We start from the raw sequence: 18,513 nt of genomic DNA on the forward strand, positions 1-18,513 counted from the left end.
AGTTCTACCAGTTCGGGCAACTCTGTCTGTAAATTGTCCTTTATTATTTGCTTGCATAAGGTGTGGAAACTTTGGAAGTTTGAGAAAATCCTGATGGTGCAAAGCTGCTATGCATTTGCCTTGCCTAGGTCACCCCAGGAGTAGGCCAGCGATCTCTCAGTAAATCATTGTGCAGTAGGATATGCAAATAGTTTTTTTAAAAATAATTGGGTTTTTTTTGTTTATTAGCCAGATCGAAGCAAGGAAGAAAAAATATTTACATTCCAAAAGGAATTGTTACGATTTTTTCAAACAAAAAAAAAAGTCAAAATACTGGAAACCTTACTTGCCATCGTTTGACAGTTGTGTTTGAGACTGATTTAGCAATAAGGGGTTAGATCCCAGTGGAAGTCTTACAGATTGCTTCTTTTCTCTGCTACCTTAGGTCGTGTACAAGGATGATCTCAACTGGCTGAAAGGCATTGGCTGCTTTGTTTGGGACACTCCTGAAATTCTCCATGCCAAACATGCCTATGATCTTCGCAGTGATGTGAGTGGATACTGCTTTTGCTTGTTAGTTTTTTCACTCCATTGTCATAAAAGGATGGCATAGCTTTATTCTACTCCAGATGTAATCTGGAAAATGTATGCTTATTTAAACTTTGCTGCTCTAGAAGTAGATATAATTTCAATAGACTTTCTGTTTAAATGCTGGTTTGCTAATAGAATAGTTCAGTAATAAAATAAATAGTAAATACAGTAAATATAATAATATAATAAATTCAATTGACAATAACTAGCCGTGCTAATTAGAGCTGTTGAATTTCTCTCTGCAGATTAAGTACAAATCTAAGGCAGAAAAAATGAAGAATGACTACACTGTGGTCATGGACACTCCTGTCTATGTCCAGAATGTCCTCAGTGGCTTGAATTTAAGTGAAGTAAGTTTTTGTATCACCTTTCGCCTCTGATATCGCATATGCCATCACCTCACAAGTTCTAGAAATGTGACTTTTAATATTTTTTTAATAATTTGCTCTTTAATCATTTAATCATTGCTGGTTATCTACAACTCATTGCCTATGCCTTTATTAAGATATGAGAACATAATCATGAAAATCATTAATTGCCTGATTCCAAAAAACTTTCATACATTTTTTTGAAGAGAAATTCCCTTATGTATGCAAACAATACATACTGTGAGAGAACATCACAATTATGACTCTCCTCTAATTACTTTTCCTTTTCTTCAGGCTGTCTATCGTGGTGAATATAAGCACAATGTTAAAGGCAAAATGATTCCGACTGATAAAACAGTAGATTTGGAGCGGGCATATCATGCAAACAAAATACAGAGTGAAGTAAGTATAAAACTTTTGGGTCCATGGTGTTTCTGATATTCAAAAAGCAAATTCTTATAAAGTCAATGTTTGTCTTTAGCTTTTCAGATAAAAAAGCTAGATTTCACAGCTCTGAAATGAAAGTGGGAAAATGCCCTCCTTTAAGCTATCAGTATGCATTATAATGCAGATGTGGGGGAAATCTTTTGCCAATTACGATTAAGAGATTTCCTATGCAGCTAATGAATGCTCGCAAATATTGCACACAGTTGTCACAAACTCTCTCTTTCTCTCTTCTCTTGCAGAATTTGTATCGCTGGGCTGGTGTGAATGCTCTACCCACTGGCTACAGCCTTCCCACAGATACCCCCAGCTTTCAGCATGCTAAACAAGTCCAGTACATCGGCAGTGATGTAAGTAACGTACTACATCCTTGTACAACACGAGTTACAAGGGAATATTTGATGCCCATCCTGTATGAGCACGCAATTGTGTGAGAAAGTTATTTCTGAGATACGAGATTGCTTGTCAGAGAGCAACAAGAGCGGGGCAGTTCCATGTGGATGCGTGAGCCAGGAACTGAGGGTCACCACGATATAAGTGGTGGTCCATCATCCAGGGTGAAGTCACACTGTACCTGAATGGGGTCGGCAGAGCAGGGGGATGGTAGCAGCTTGTATCGTCCCAGACAAGGTGAGAAACCAGGGCCGAGGTCCAGCCAGGGGGATCCAGGCATGAGCTGTAGGAAACAGAGCAGAGATTGGAGATGAGCTACCTACAATATAGGTCCAAGATAAATCCAGGAGACAGGGCTAGAGACAAGTTACCAATGACATAGGACCAGTGTCCATGCAGGAAATGAGGGCAGAGAGAGGGCTGAAGACAGATGCGCTTACAGCATAGCTCAGGCAAGGCCTGATGTCCCAGGTGTGGCGGGTCAGGGCAGTTAGAACTTATTAGTGCATGCAAGCCCAAACATTGATAATGTTTGCCTTAGCAGAATTTAAATGTTACCAAACCAAATAATTTTCTGAAGTAATTGCTATCAAAATATAAATTTCCCCAGGCAGACGCGAATACCTTATTAGATGCAAGAGAAATTTAAAATGTTATTAATCTTGGGCCACATGATAACAGTAAAAATACAGATGATGTGTAGTGTATTTAACTCTGATATAGCTACATCTCACTTGTTTATCTCTAAAAATCTGGATCTTTATACTGCATGAATTACTGTCAGCACCGCTGGGTAAGGAGAATCACAATCAAACTTAGTTTCTGTTTGGATTTGTTCCTTTTCTCACTTTGTAGCTGAAATATAAAGAAGCCTATGAACACATGAAAGCTAAAGGCTACACCCTGGGACCTAAAGATGTTGGGTTTGTAAATGTGAAGAAAGTGAATCAAGTCATTAATGAGGTACAGTAAATCTATGTATTTGCTTTCGCTTGTATTTGTAGTGCCCAAGATACAAATGATGAGAGTACGTTGACTGGGAAGATTGTAGGATCCCTGTTCTTTGAGGCTTTTAAGAGCACTTTAGACAAATATCCATCAAGAATGGCAAGGGAATCATTGATCCAGGCTTGGAGTTGGGCTGTATGGCTTTTTAAGGTTCTTGATAACCCTAACTTTCTGTAATCCTGTAAAATTGTTATCGTAATATAAAATCAATTGCAGCCCAATTTTATTAACCGATCTGATGCTACTTGATTAAAGTTGCATAAAAATATTGTATCTGTATGACACTGGGTCTCGATAGTTTTAGGTTTTATATATCTGTACTCACTTCTTTGGTCATTGGCTTTAGTAGGATGAAAATTAAACATACAGATTTATGTATTTGTAGGATTAGAGTCTCTGATTCGCCATGTTTTAGAGATACCGCTATCAAAAACAACTGTGGAAAGTCTTTGCCTGATTAGAAAATAGTATGCTTGCTCCCTTTTCTCTGGTAGTTAAGCACTACCTAGCAAAAAACCTGCCCTTAAAAGAGAAGTGCTTACACTCTGCCAAACTGCTTGCCATTTTAAGTTTTTAACGTGTAGAATGCTGTTCCTTTGATACAGAGGCTGTATCGAGCAACATACCACAAGTACAAGGACAAGATTCATACCACTCCAGACACACCGGAGATCCGTCAAGTCAGAGCGACACAGGAAGCTGTCAGTGATGTATGTGTCTTCCTAACATAAAAAGCAGAAGAGATTTAGAATATTCAGCATGACCAGACATGTGAAATGCTATTTTTTCTTTGTCTTTCAGCTGATCTACAAGTCAGATTTCTTTAAGATGCAGGGACACTTGATTTCCTTGCCATACACTCCTCAGGTGTTGCACTGCCGCCATGTTGGGGACATCACAAGTGATGTAAGTGACTTCTGTTAAGAGACCTGGTATTTGAATACAACAGGCCTAGTGCTTTTATACTGAAAATGGAATTTGGCTTCTCTTGCTTGCGTTCTAGTCTGTAATAGATAAATGCTTTGTAACTGTGTTTAGGGACTGATTAATGAAACTATCCCAAAAGTTAACTTTTGAGTTTTCTTTTTCTGATTGCCTCATAGAATAAATACAAAGAGGATCTGAAGTGGTTGAAGGGCTTGGGTTGCTTCCTGTATGATACTCCTGATATGGTCCGTGCTCGTCACCTGCGTAAGCTTTGGGTAAGATTTTTTTTTCTGAGAACGGTGTATAACAACAATTGATTTATTTACGTGCATGCTGTGTCCTTCCAGGAAGTCAAGTACATGAAAATGAGTAAGGACTTATGACAGAATTTCTTGCCATGCAGCTAGTTAGTTGTTTCAAAGCACTGTTAGGTTACACTGTAAAATTTTCTTCACTACTAAGAATAAGGAAAGCTTCCTAAGTAATATTGCTTTTCTTTTTGCAGTCTAATTATGTATACACCGATACTGCAAAGAAGATGTGGCCTAAATACAATGTGGTATTGGATACTCCTGGATACAGAGCAGTTCAGGAACTAAAAACCCATTTGAGTGAAGTAAGTTCTTTATTATTTTTGCACATCTTTGTTAGCCATAATTAAGCTCAGACTGAAATGCATGAGATGTTATAATTGCAAAGCTGCTCAGCTGCTAAATGAACATCTGTAACAGAAGAAATAATTCATGGACCTGTTTTTTTCCAGCTGGTTTACAGAGCTGCAGGCAAGGAGCTGAAGACAAAATACACTTCTGTCCTTGACACACCTGACTTCTTAAGAGCCAAGGAAGGACAAAAAATACAGAGCCAGGTGAAAAATTTGTACTGATCGAAAAGCAATCAGGGAATCCCTCTTAATGTACTCTTGAAGTACAGCAAAATCTTTCCAGGCCATTTCAAAGCAATGTAGAATTCCTAGATAGGATGTTTAAAATGACTGTTGCTCATTTTTAAGTGGCTATGAATTTTTGTGTTGACTGTGTCTGTAATGGATGTGTTCAGCTTTGTCCATCTGAAATAGAGCATTGAGCTCTGGTACAGTTACGCTCTAATTTTCTGAACGTCTTCATCAGAGGAATGAGCAATTTTATCCATCTATTTTTATTCATCATCATTTCTTTATTAATATAGTAGTTCATTATCTGAGTTATTAGCTACAAATTTTGTGGAATTTTTAAACTTGCAGAACGAAATGAAGATACTCACCAGAGAAAAACAGACCTTATGGATGCCTCTATCTAAAGCTAGGTCTGAGTGTAGGGCAGAGAGGTCATTAATGTCACATGCATTTGACTTCTTGGTTTGTGAGCGTGGTACTGGCAGTTACGGGATATCAAGAGTACTGACAGAGAAAGATGAACTGAGGTAGTAGGGAAGAGGAGAGGCCACATTATTTTTTCTGGGGTAAATCGTGTGGTTATATATACGATATGAATTTACAGACATTTTTCAGAGAGATAAAGTAGGTCGTACTTGAAATGGATGGGTTTTGATTCTTTTCTTCTTACTGCAGTATTTGTATGTGGAACTTGCCACAAAAGAGAGACCCCATCATCATGCTGGTAGTCAGACTCCAGCCTTTACACATGCAAGGCACGTAAAGGACATGGTCAGTGAGGTAAGATATGTGGGCTTTTTTGTTTGGTACCACCATGCCAAACTGTTTAGAAGCTTTATTTTTAATTTTAGTGATGGTTTCAAGGCTCAGATCTGTTTACCCGTCATTTAGTTTTCTGTCTGTTATGCTTAAGTTCCACATTTGCTGTATAAGTTGTGTTAAAAGAGTACACTTTTAAAATAAGTTTTAGTATTCTATAAGATACCTGTTTCTAAGTGTCTGCAGTCTGAGGTACACTGGCTGCAAGACCAGGAAGCCCTAGAAAGAGCTGAGCAGCTGAGCTTGTTTCCCAAAGCCTTGACAGAAGCACTTTGCAAGAATGCCGTTATGCACTTAGTGTAGCACCCCTGGTTGTTAACATAATGCCAGATTAGCAAATGCTTCTAAGGTTAAAGATATAACTTTTCCTTTTTGTTGTCCCTCTTAGAAAAAGTATAAAACCCAGTATGAGAAGATGAAGGACAAATACACGCCAGTCCCTGACACACCGGTCTTGATAAGAGCCAAGAGAGCCTACCTGAATGCCAGTGATGTATGTAGTCTATGAACACTTTCACTGCTGCTTTTTCTTGCGTTCTTTGGGAAAAGAACAGGAAAAGGATCAATGGGGAACAAGCATGCAAAGCACAGAGTATCTCAGTGTGGGTCATAAACTAGGTCGCCCCATTTGCATGTACAATTCCATTTGATATTACAGCAATTGTTGAGTTTTTACTTGATGTCTGTCACTGTAGTGCTTTTCGCATTTATTATAATTAATTTTCATTTCCCATTGTGCTGAAGTGTGGTCTTACAACAAAGAAAAAATAGACTTGAAGTAATTTGCTTACACGTGAAATCTCCAAATAGTGCAGAGTGATATGATTGATGCCGGAGCCAGGATAGAACATCTTTTATCAGATATTTTCATCTCAGTTTTGTGTTAGAAGTGAAGTTGCATGTCACAGAGAGTGTGCTCATATTAGAGAGAAAAATTATCTGAGCTGCTGCACATAAAGTTATTAAGGTGAAATTGATTTTTCCTTCAAGCGGAATAGTGATTTGTGATCTCAGACAGTGGCTAAGAGTCCTCTACTCATTCATGAGCCTTTGCTATGTATTTCAGATTGCACATTGTATCCTGAAAGGGTATGTGCTGGGCTGGTGCTTTGTTCTAGTGATTAGTCTTACTGCTCTCGTAAGAATGATTTTTAAATACTGCTAAGGCGCATCCCAGTTCTTTTGCACATCTGAATTTCTTCTGAGAAAGTCTTTCTGCAAAGACTGGAATGATCTTCCTGCTTTCTTCTAGACCAGGACATGGAAGAAGGCATAAATAGGTTTTTTATGCCAAAAGTGTCACTTTTGCTATTCTAGAGAGTAGTCCTGTGATTCATGGATGTTTTTTCCTCAGTCTTCAGTCTGAAAGCGAATAGGGTGAAATGTGGCTTTAGAGGTACCAGCTCCTTTTCTCTCTAATTTTCACCATAAGTCTCAGTCAAATTACAATTGATTGTAGGCAATTGCAGCTTCTTAGAATTCCTCAGGCCTTACATTAGGATGTTGGACAGTAACATATCCTTGCATGTCATTCCCAAGAGGCAGGAAATTTAACTAAAACAATTCCTGACAGATAAATATAATATATTCTTTTATATGATATTTTTCTTACCAGTTGCGCTACAAAGAAACCTTTGAGAATGCCAAGGGCAAATACCACACAGTGAAAGATGCTTTGAATATTGTCTATCATCGAAAGGTCACCGATGATATTAGCAGTGTATGTATACAACATTTTCATTCCTAATTAGTGTTTGTCATTTAATAACCTAGAATATGCCATTTATGCTATCATTCTATTTAAGTGTGTCAAATAATTAGAAAAATATGATCAGCACTATTAATATTAACTTCTTTCCTTCTCTGGAATATTATACACTTGGTTACCTTTGATGTTACAAAGGTGAATGCAAGTTAATCTCATTTCCACTGTTTTAGTTCGGACGTTTCAGAAAAAGGAACGTCTTGAAACTGTATGGTCTAGAGTGTTCTCTTCTCAAATTGTTTTACCTCATTCTTCGATTTTCTTTGTAGGTGAAATACAAGGAAAATTATATGAGTCAGTTGGGAATCTGGAGATCGATCCCAGACCGTCCGGACCATTTCCATCATCGTGCAGTCACGGATGCTATTAGTGATGTGAGTTCAAATAGTTCCTGGATGTGAGAGGCTGAAAGTTGTAAGTAGGTCTCCAACATGAAAACCAAGTCTTATTTCTTGAGAAAGGGAAGGCAGTTGAAATTTTTAGTGATTTACACTTTCCCCTGGCAGATCTGTGAAATGACAGAGCAAATCAGATGGCTAAAATTGCAGCCCATCTCCTTTTGAAATTAACAGAACAGTTTTAGTGCATTTCAGTTGCATTTGCTTAGATGTGTTTCTTAACCCTTTAACAACCTTTAATTGTACATATCTGTACATATACGATTACCCCTTAATTGTACAAGAATAAATGTTTTTTAATTCAATCAGGGACTCTGATAGCTAATGATAGATTAGGTATATGAATAATCTAAGTCCATCAGAAAAGTATGAATAACTGTAATTTACCGCTTGGTGTTGCTTAAAACTGAATCCTTTTACTTCTTTTCTAAAGGTTAAATACAAGGAAGACTTGACATGGCTCAGGGGCACTGGCTGTTATGCATGGGATACTCCAAGCTTTGCTCTGGCAGAAAAGAATAAGGTGCTCTACAGTGGGGTAAGTAAAACGTCTGGAATTGTTGCTAAATGTTCTTTTGACGCTTGCTTGTGCTGTAGGTAAGGAGAATTTTCGCAGGAGAATTCAATTTTGACTTAGACTTCGATATAAATGACTCATGGTAGAACTTAATGTATAGCATATAAAATTTAAACTCTTACTATAAAAGAAAACATAGGCAAAATGATCTTTTACTTATCCCCTCTGTTCTTTGCAAAGCTATCAGCTCCATAGTACTTTTTCTAGTGATTCTAACTCTAGCTTTAAAATTATGAAGATTTGAAATTTCCATTGCTTTCTTGATGTGGTAGATCCATCCTGCAAACTACTGCCTTTACAACTATTTTTTCTTTATGGATATGTTAAATGCACATATGCAATAATTCTGCCATGGTTTTGCTGCAGATTATTTCTAAAAATCTTATGTTTGCATTGCCTTACCCTTCTTTGGATTAACACTGGAAAATTTTTTTGTATCTGTTTTTTTTTTTTCTTAGTGTAAGTACAAGGAGATATTTGAGAAGACTAAGTCTCATTTTAAGTATGTAGCTGACTCTCCAATTAACCAGCATTTTAAATATGCAACTCAGTTGATGGATGGGGTAAGTGTTCAAGATTTCTGTAGAGTCTCATACTGAAGTAGTAAGTGTGTGTATGTTAATACCGACTTGAAGGCTGATCTTCCTTATGAAATCAAAATACATTCAGGCTTAAAGGTGTCTTAAGGTCAGACTAAAATAATGAAGGACAAGGTTGTTGTTATTGTCTGAGTATTAGGGCAGGTTTACAGTAACTAAAAAGTGAAATCCTGACCCCTGTTCCATTACTTTGTCATTGCAAAGAAATTTCTTTGCTGATTTAAATAATGCTGCTCGCTTAGTAACACTGGTTGTTGATTGTCATGTGAAAAAGGTATAGAGAGAATCACAATTGCTTTCCTGAAACATTGTTAAAAACCTTCATCAGTGTTAGAAAGGTAATGTTATGTCTGAAGTTACCGTAGCTCCGTTTCATTTCAGATATTTTGCCTTGAATTCTCCCACTCTGCTACTTAATTTTTCTTACTCTTCTCCTGCAGTGCTAAAGAAACAATAAACACCTCATAGTAGCAAAGGGGGCTGGTGAATGCCCGCGGGTTTAAGATTAAAATCACCAATGGAGTTTGGTGATTGGAGTTTGTCGTGAGACGAAGCCCATTGAAAAGCACTGGGTGCTACATGAATTCTCATCAGCTTAGAGCTGGCGTTCCACACCAGACTCTGATGCTTTTCATTATAGCAGCGTATATTTAGACTCTCAGATCTTGGTATTTTATTCCTTTTCACCAGACATTATGTTAAATTGTTTACCTGTCAGTAAATGTATCACAGTATTATCTGTCCTAGGTAAGAAAAACTGTTTCACAACGGTTCCAGTACCGTTGCTATAATTTCATGCTCAATTTGATTAGCAGTGAGCCAGAATTTGTTATAGAAGATTGTTAGTATTCAGTCTTCTTGTTGTTCGGTAGAGCAAATAAGGAAAAATTTAACATGAGAAACATAAATGAGTAAAATTTTAGCAATGGGGGTTCCATACATTGAAATGAACTTGCCTCAGTATCTTCTGTGATCGTTTTTACGCTGAGGGATTATAGTTTTTGCTTACAAAATGTCTGATGATAATATAACCTTTTATTTTACCCTTGCATTTCATTGTGTTCTCTTTGTACTCAAATCAAGAACCTCGTTCCGTACAGAGTTGCTTCAGCAGTTATTTTTCACGAAGAAAGTCCATCATAAAACGGCTTATTGAAGAGTGGCAGAGACAGAATATAGACATCCTTAAATTGTAGATTAGGCCTTCCAGAGGAAATGTAGAAATGTATATGCTATTTGGAAATATTTTCTCTCTGTGGTTTTATTTTTTTAACATATTTTTCTCTTTTGGGTCTGAACTTCAATCCTGGCCTTAAAATAGTCCATGTAAAGAGGTTTCAATGGTTAGAACTATGATCTCTCTGTGTCTTCACTCTCTTTTAATTTGTTACACTGTATTATGCCATTCTGAGCAGAAGTTATATAAAGCTGCCTATGAGAAGCTCAAAGATAGGTACAGCGTTATTGTGGATGACCCTAGGAACCTCCTGGCCAAGTGGGGGACTACACTGAGCAGTCAGGTACTGTAGGAGCACGAGCCGGTGCTGCCAGACAGTGCCTGGTTCACTCACAGCTACTCCATCTGTGTGACGTGTCTCTAGCTAGCGGTGTCACGGGTTTCACCTGTGATGTTCTGATGTTTTAGTTCACTTCATCAGACAGTCTCTGTTTTGCCACCCAAAAAGAATTATTACTTTTTGAGTGAGCTAATCTCTACTGTATGTACTTTCATATATTGTGCATCAATTGACATCAGAAATCTCGTGCCTCTTGAAGTCATTGGAGAGGTTTTAAAAAATGCATGTTGTATCATGCATTTCTTTTATAACCTCTCTTTTAATGACCTTTACAAACATTATCTTCTCAGTCATTACTCAAGCAACAGTAACATATTTGGCTTTTGAGTGTCTCACCTTAGTCTATAATTTACTCTTTTCTCCCCCCCCAAAATTTCACAATTTCCTTAATGGGATTGTATATAAATCCTTTAATATATACTCTTGACATTCTTAATTATATAGATGTAAGTTGTATGCACATCTGAATGAATACATATGGTGCCTTGCCTAAATCTCTCCACTCTCAAAGTGCCTGGGATCTAGAGCAGTGTTGTTGTTTATGGTGTTCATAAGTCTCTTCTGTGCTTCGTTGCCATTTGCATGAACAGAGACAATATAAATGCCTTGCCAAGATGCTCCTGCAACAAGGATGTAATGAAATTCTGAGGCCAGATATGCTGACAGCACTCTACAACACATACTTATGGAGCCAGGTAATACGAAGAACTGCTGCTGTAGGAGACATTATAAATACAAATATATATATATATATACAAATTAGCTGCTTGGACTTCTAATATTTAATGCTTGGGAGGTCTCTAAATTTCTACGGATATCAGACTCCAGAGTTTTGTTGATATGCTGAATGCTGGCTATGATAGAAAACTTTTGAAAACAGAATATCTGAAACAATATTTACTGTAACTTGGACTTCACTCAGCTTAGGCTGATTTTGCCTCCATTTTCTCCTTTTGTTATACGTAATTGTTATATATACTTCCATATAATAATTCACATACTTGCATGAGGAGCAATTTTCCATACATTTGAGATATTGTATGTTAGCTGTTCCTGATATTTTCGTAACCAAATTCTCATTCTGCCACCATTTCTTGGACTGACCACCTCTCATAACACAAGTCCCTTAATTCAGTATGAACATGATTAAGAAATTTGGCGAGTAGATTACAACATTTATCTACCACTATCTGAGAACGGTGTCAGATTGTGCCTAGAGCAGAGTCATGTCTCACTGCTGAGTGCTCTTAGAAAGGTATAGGTGCACAGGTCAGTAAATCATGTTTTCATCCCTTTCTTTCTCTACCCTCTGCTTTTAAGCAAGGCTAACAAAGCAGTCCCCATGCAGTCACATAATACAATTTATGAAAAAAACCCACTCTCTCCTTTTGCCAATTCTAATAAGAATCAGAAGGTAGAAAGTGAGTATGATTCACCTATTTTTTCATACAAAACAAAGAGTATAACATTTATATTTCTGATGATGTAAAAGAAAGCCTGTGGTGACTCTGATATTACTGTGAAGCATTAGTTTTCCATATTCTACCTTCATTTAATCTGGATTCCAGATTATATATTTTGGTTGTACCAGTTGGATAAAAATGTGGCTTATTAAATATCTTATACATATTTATTTCTGCTCTGGAATCACAGCTGCTAGCAGTAACCTTACTCTTTTCAACTGGCATATAACATTTAAATTATAAACTGGAAATGCAACAGTGGAAAACAGTTACACGAGAGGGAGAGGGCTGTTCTTTGTAACTATTACCACAGTTAATAAAATTCTTCAGTAATAAGGTACTGAAGATTCTTACTAGACATTTTTGTTCAATTTATCCGTGGATTTCTATTATCTCATTAAATACTCCTTGCAGGTAAGTTTGAATATGTTTGAAGAAAAAAAATAGCATTCTGCCTGACCTGCATGTTCATCTGAGTTGACTTCATGTTATGATTTGTTGTTTGTGTATAACTTTTTATATTTTGTCTGTCGTAGTCCTGTTTCAAAAGCATGGGTTTATATTCTGATGCGAGATGAGCATGAAAGTTCTTTTTTAAAAATGTTTTCTAACCTCTTCCACCTGCCCTCAGGCTTCTACAGTGAATTATCGTTCTTGGTGTACAGTCTGTTCTCACTGAATTCTGTGAAAACAGGCTTAGAGTCCTGAGTAGGGCAAGGGGATCTTTAAGAAAGAAATTATGAAGGTACAAATTCTGATATCAAAGCCTTTAAAATTGCCTGGCATTGTGATATAGTCAGTGGATGTTTTTTCTTGTACTGTGTAAGACGTTTTACGTTTCTCTCGATTTGACAAATATTTAAAAATGAGCTATTGTCCAGTGACAAATTTTAAAAGTCACTAATCTGCCAAGATTGCTTTTTTAGCTCAGCCTTGGAGATTTAGGATAGGAGTGAAGCTTTTACACTCAGTGAAATAAATGTAAAATTAATCACGCAAATAGATGAGCAGCCTCGTAGGCAAATAAAGGGTTTGAAAAGTTTAACTTATTGTGCATGTTGAGCTTCCATTGGCTTTGGTGGAAGGATTTTGCAATTTTGTGCGTGAATATAAGCATATCTCCTGTAGGTGTTTTGTCTTGGTTTGTGTGGTTAACATACGCTCTTTCCCAATCACCAGGTTGAATACAAAAAGGACTATGAAAAGAAGAAAGACAAATATACTACAGTTGTGGATACTCCAGAACACTTAAGGACTACAAAAGTCAACAAACAGATTAGTGATGTAAGTGTGGTCCCTTTCGAGCATTCCTCTTCCTCTCAGTTCTGACCTTTGAAGTGTGATAATTAAGAATATGGCATTTTTAATGTTTCTCATCATGATTTTTTTCAATTGACACCAATAATGTCAAGAAATAATATAATCTATAATTTTTGTCTTCAGATTATTTACAAGTTGGAATATAACAAAGCGAAGCCTAAAGGCTATACTACAATCCATGATACACCTATGTTATTGCATGTGCGCAAGGTCAAGGACAGAATAAGCGATGTAAGTAAATTATCCTTGTTTTTTTACTTTTTACTTCTTAAAACTTTTACCAAGTTTTATTGATATAATTTCTTTTTCTTCTGTTAAAATTTTATCTTGACAGGAGCAATTTTTAGTATTATGTTTTTCATATTTTGATGCCTTTCTTGTTGATGATGATATTATCTCTGTAAACATTTTTTATGTTTGTCTTTCTCTAGCTGAAATACAAAGAAGTGTATGAGAGGAATAAATCTAACTGCAATGTCGTAGCAGATTCAGTTCATATTAAGACTCCAAGGCATGCTTACAAGCTGAACAGCAACGTGAGTTCAGTACTTTAGTGTTATTACGGGTTTGGGACTGGCAGTGGAGACCACGAGAGTGATTTTGAGTTCCATTGAAATTTTTTGAGCTTGGACATTGCTTCTAATTCTTCTGCTGCTTGAATAAAATATATGTTAATTTATTTCATACTAAAGTGCTCACTCTTGCAAGGTGTCCTTGAGGTCACTTGAGGTTCCTTGTATGTCACACATCTACTCTTCTTCTAGTCCCCCTCTGTTTTCCTGACAGAGACATATCTGTCCCAGAAATTCTCTGTGATGATGTTCTTGTAGACAAAGTGAGCGCTTCATGGGAAGCTCTTCTATTATTGGTGCCCCAACATTCACTTCAATTGGCAAGGAACTGAAAGCACTCATCTTCAAAGTCACACCATCTTTTCAGTCATTTATATTCCATTCTTCACGTAGCTATGGAAAAACTGGAGTAAATGGACTCCCACTGGATGGTACATGATTCAGAGGAAAGCCCTACTCTGATGTAGATGCACTTTCTTACCTCTTCTCTCTTTCATTGGTACAGATTGAAAGAGAATTTGCGTCTGTGTGAATGTCATGTGTAAAGTACACGACTTCCAATTAACTTATTTTTTTTCTTCTTGTTTCATTATAAAAAGCTGGATTATAAGAAGAAATACGAAGCAGCCAAAGCTCATTGGCACTGGATTGCTGATAGACCTGACTTTGTTCAAGCAGCCAAGTCATCTCTGCAGCAGAGTGATGTAAGAAAATCAGAACAACCGAATAGTCCCTTTCCTCACATCTCTTATGTTCAGAATAGAAAAAAAAAGATTGTAGAAGATTTGAGACTCTCTTCTTTTATCTTTGTTTTTTCTTCTTGCAGTATGAATACAAACTGGACCGGGAATTCCTAAAGGGATGCAAACTCTCTGTCACAGATGATAAAAACACAGTATTGGCCTTAAATAATGCCATTTTGGCGAGTGATGTAAGTACTTGCACACTGACTGGTTTGTTCTGCTAGGACTTTACTTACTACGTAAACTACTTTATTGGAATAATATATTCCAATAATGGAAATAAAATTCCAAGTTACAGCTATAGGAATAAATAAACTGGAATTAATTATCTGGGAAAACATCGAAATGTGGGATTTTCTGCAAACTTTTGCACTAACAAGCAGGCACAACTATAGTAATTTATTTTTAAATTGCCACAAGACAAGATACACATTGCTTAAAATGATATCTTTTCTTTCTGCTAGATAAAATACAAAGAGAAGCACAACAAAGCTCGAGGAACGTACCATGTCGTTCCAGATACACCTCAGATCCTCCTGGCTAAGAATGTTAGCTCTCTTGTATCTGAGGTAAAACATCGGACAGTTACTTCTTATTTTTAAGTACATACTTTTAATACTGGGGGGGAATCATAGAACGGGGCATGGACCTTGCATTGCTGTTTTTTACCAATTGTTATTCTGTGCTTTCAGAATAAATACAAAGAACATAGCAAGAAGCAGCTCCCGCACGGGTCTTACACAACCCTGCCGGAGACACGAGACACTGCGCATGTGAAGGAGGTGACCAAGAATGTCAGTGAGGTAAGTAACCAGTGTGGTAGCGATTTATGGTGAGATTATTCCCTGCTGCCTGTAATTGATTAGACTGTCGCATGTTTTAGTACACATGCAGCACATTTAGAGTCTCATCATAAAATGCCCAAGGAGTCAGAAAAGATTAATTTCTACCAGAATGAGACTTTAACAAAGAGCTAATCGTGTTTTATTGGGAATCTGTTGAAATACGCTGGAGAAAAGTGAGTAGAGAAAAGTCTGGAGTGCTGATGGGTGCCCTTAATTCAGATTTTATTTTTCACGGAACACAGTTTAAACACAAATCATTATCTCCAACTAACAAGCTTTTGTAATCTGAAGTGCAAATGATGACAAACAAGCTGGGGACCATACATGTTGAGACTGAATAGACTGCGTTTTATCTATCTTAACTGTTTCAGTGGCCTTATTTCCAAGTTTTGGTAGCATTTACCTCCATGTGAAATCAAAAAATCACACATGGTTCTTTTTGCTCTTAACAGACAAACTATAAAAAGAAGTTTGTGAAGGAGAAAGGGAAGTCTAATTATTCTGTCATGCTGGAGCCTCCCGAAGTGAAACATGCCATGGAAGTTGCTAAAAAACAGAGTACAGTAAGTTTGGCTTGTGTGTTTTCATGAATTAAGTAGCTTCTGTAAGCAAATTCAGTCACCGTCAGCTGACAACACCAGAAGTTCAGATGCTTCTGGATTTCCTCCCAGCCTCCATGATCAAGTATAATTCTGAAAGATAGAGCTGCAAATATTTACAAATTGAACATTACACTGAATTAAAGGATTTCTCTGAAAATCATATTTCTGTTTAGTCACATGCTAAGACTTATAGTCATCTAATGCAAATCACACAATAATTTTTTTCATTCCTTCAAATACAGATGGAATTGCACATGCGCATATTTTCATTTGTAGACATCTTGCACAAGCAAATTCCCAAATCCATTCCTTGTGAATTGTATTTTAAAAAAATCTCAGGCGCTTTCCCAGCAACATTGCTGTGACCTTATTAGGTATATTCCTCATGAACACACCTCAGTGATTTTCTTTCCTGTGCCTATTGTTATGGTTTAGATTGAATACAAGAAAGATGCCAAGTCAAAGCTCCACTACACACCTATAGCGGATCGACCAGATATTAAGAAAGCAACTCAGGCTGCCAAGTTAATTAGTGATGTAAGTGATTTTTAAAACTTTTGTGTAATTCTTTATCAGTAATTTTACTATTAATAACACTGTCAGTAAAATAATTAAAAGGGAGTGTCATCACTACTAAACTATATATTTTTTTCTTTGTTAGATTGAATATAAAAAGCGTGGAGAAGCTGGTATTGGTGTGACCATGCTGGGACGTCCAGATATTGAGCTGGCAAAGGAAGTGTCCAAGCTAACTAGCCAGGTAATAATGAAAAGTTTGTGAAACTTTGAAAGAGTAAGAGAAATCATACATGATGTTAACATATAGAGTAATACTGGTATTATAACTGAAATTATTTCTAGATTAGGGGATAAGGGAATATTTTAAAGGAAACATTTGAAAGGGAACTTGTTAAAATAAAAATTTAATCCCAATGCAAGGTATTTCTTTGTTAAATAAACATTGAATTGAGAGTCTGATTCTGCTTACAGCTATGTCAGACGTGATTCACCACTTTCTTATGGTCATTTATAGCGGTGCAATGCGTACAAGACTGGTCAGTCGCTTTCCCACAGACTGGGCTGGCAGACAGTGGTGCCTGGGGGCGGGTTTCAGTGGGAACAGAAGTGACCCCTCTGTACCGGCTGGAGAGAGGATTCACAGAAGTGGGGAGAAGGGACATGTAGTTCCTCTGAATTTTATTTGTGTTCTTTTCTAATACTCAGTTTCTTTTAATTCTTCTGTCATCTCTAAAATCTTATGTTTCCGTGTTCTTAAAAATGTCATTTATAATTCTACAATGTCCACTTTCCAATGTTTATGGAATATGGAAAGTTAAAACGTAGAAGTATAGAGGTACCTGAATATCTTTGTCGCTTACAAATTTATATATTCTGTTAATGCTGAAAACAGTTGATGTGCAGAGAATTAAACTGGCCTTCTCACAAGACGCTGTTGGTTCACAGTTGCGTAGTTGGGTAAATCTGTATGTCCTAAAGATTAAAACTGAGGACAGTCATTACCTCTGCAAGCAATCTGATGGTTTTCAGAAAAGGGTTGCCTGAAAATGAAGGATTGTTGGAATTAGAAGTGTTAAGAAGCCTCGAAACTGTAGTACCTGTCCTGGTAAAGTGGACACAAATATGTTGCTTATTCACTTGTGTGGTATATTTTGAAGAAATTAAATTAAAATAGGCACTTGCATACAAACGGAATTCTCTTGCATTAAAGATTTTTAATAACTTTTCTATGGACTTACTAAATGTCAGTAATGGAGGTATAGAATCTCCTTAAAACGATGCCATGACAAGATCTTTTAAATACTAAGGCTGAAGTGTTAGCCGTGTTCTCTGTTTTTTAATCTTTTCTGGGTATTGGCTTTAAAAGAAGCAGCCTTTTACCTAACTCTTATCATCCATCACTTATGAGATGGACATTCAGTTTCTTTCAGCCACTTTCTTTCTACTTTGTGCCTTTAAAAGAATCTTCTATTTTGAAGTTAATATGCTGTATTAATAGAAGCTTGCTTTCTTCAATGCAATGGTCAAATTTGAAGTATATGCTCCCTATTTCCTGTATTAATTTTTTCCACCAGGACCTCAGTTCAACTTGATTCTTTCTGACCCATTCGTGCTTTAATCCTGTAATTGTTTGAATTTCTGATCTTGCTTTCTTGCTACGCATTATAGGCAGAGTACCTCAAACGGCATATGAGAGGGCATGGAGCTGCATCTTATGATACACCATGGATGAGAACCTTTAAGAAAGCTAATATGCTAAGTAGTCATGTAAGATAATTTTAAGTGACACATCTGGGAATGCCATTTTTGTGCATCTGTCTCTTGCTTGCATATCATCTTACGATTCCAAGCTGTTAAAGGGTTTATGATACACCAGTTGCACTGATGTTGTGTCAAAGGTCTTGAATGTGGCAAAATTTGTGAGACTGCTCATTTGGATGTGACCTCCTTTTTTTCCTCTGGAAAGACAGTGCACGGGAATTCTGCACGTGGGGAATTTGTCTGTTTCAGAAACGCCACGTGCAATGGTGCTGTGCCCTTCATAATGGTTTTGGAGCTTCCAGTGTTTTTAATCAAATTTTCCGATGCATTCATGCAATGTGAAAACTC

The 18,513-nt window shown here is 36.9% G+C and overlaps 1 protein-coding gene across 36 annotated transcripts in view; it reads left to right on the top strand.

The window, feature by feature from the left end:
• Positions 1–18,513, top strand: part of NEB (nebulin) — a 127,187-nt gene that overhangs the window by 81,903 nt on the left and 26,771 nt on the right. For 28 of the 36 annotated variants that reach the window (XM_054207815.1, XM_054207818.1, XM_054207824.1 and 25 more), the window contains 28 exons: positions 425–529; positions 816–920; positions 1,233–1,340; positions 1,625–1,732; positions 2,631–2,738; positions 3,389–3,493; positions 3,585–3,689; positions 3,887–3,985; positions 4,216–4,326; positions 4,474–4,578; positions 5,281–5,385; positions 5,813–5,917; positions 7,040–7,144; positions 7,459–7,563; positions 8,021–8,125; positions 8,623–8,727; positions 10,179–10,283; positions 12,983–13,087; positions 13,247–13,354; positions 13,555–13,659; positions 14,295–14,399; positions 14,522–14,626; positions 14,903–15,007; positions 15,131–15,241; positions 15,736–15,846; positions 16,321–16,422; positions 16,547–16,645; positions 18,073–18,171. In XM_054207815.1, the coding sequence (XP_054063790.1) occupies positions 425–529; positions 816–920; positions 1,233–1,340; positions 1,625–1,732; positions 2,631–2,738; positions 3,389–3,493; positions 3,585–3,689; positions 3,887–3,985; positions 4,216–4,326; positions 4,474–4,578; positions 5,281–5,385; positions 5,813–5,917; positions 7,040–7,144; positions 7,459–7,563; positions 8,021–8,125; positions 8,623–8,727; positions 10,179–10,283; positions 12,983–13,087; positions 13,247–13,354; positions 13,555–13,659; positions 14,295–14,399; positions 14,522–14,626; positions 14,903–15,007; positions 15,131–15,241; positions 15,736–15,846; positions 16,321–16,422; positions 16,547–16,645; positions 18,073–18,171 (2,949 nt within the window). Of the gene's footprint in view, positions 1–424; positions 530–815; positions 921–1,232; positions 1,341–1,624; positions 1,733–2,630; positions 2,739–3,388; positions 3,494–3,584; positions 3,690–3,886; positions 3,986–4,215; positions 4,327–4,473; positions 4,579–5,280; positions 5,386–5,812; positions 5,918–7,039; positions 7,145–7,458; positions 7,564–8,020; positions 8,126–8,622; positions 8,728–10,178; positions 10,284–10,930; positions 11,036–12,982; positions 13,088–13,246; positions 13,355–13,554; positions 13,660–14,294; positions 14,400–14,521; positions 14,627–14,902; positions 15,008–15,130; positions 15,242–15,735; positions 15,847–16,320; positions 16,423–16,546; positions 16,646–18,072; positions 18,172–18,513 lie in introns of all 36 variants that reach the window. The other 8 variants (XM_054207826.1, XM_054207835.1, XM_054207852.1 and 5 more) reach the window with 3 other exon arrangements.

The sequence above is a fragment of the Rissa tridactyla genome, chromosome 7 (assembly GCF_028500815.1).
Source record: "Rissa tridactyla isolate bRisTri1 chromosome 7, bRisTri1.patW.cur.20221130, whole genome shotgun sequence".
NCBI classification, from domain to species: Eukaryota; Metazoa; Chordata; class Aves; order Charadriiformes; family Laridae; genus Rissa; species Rissa tridactyla.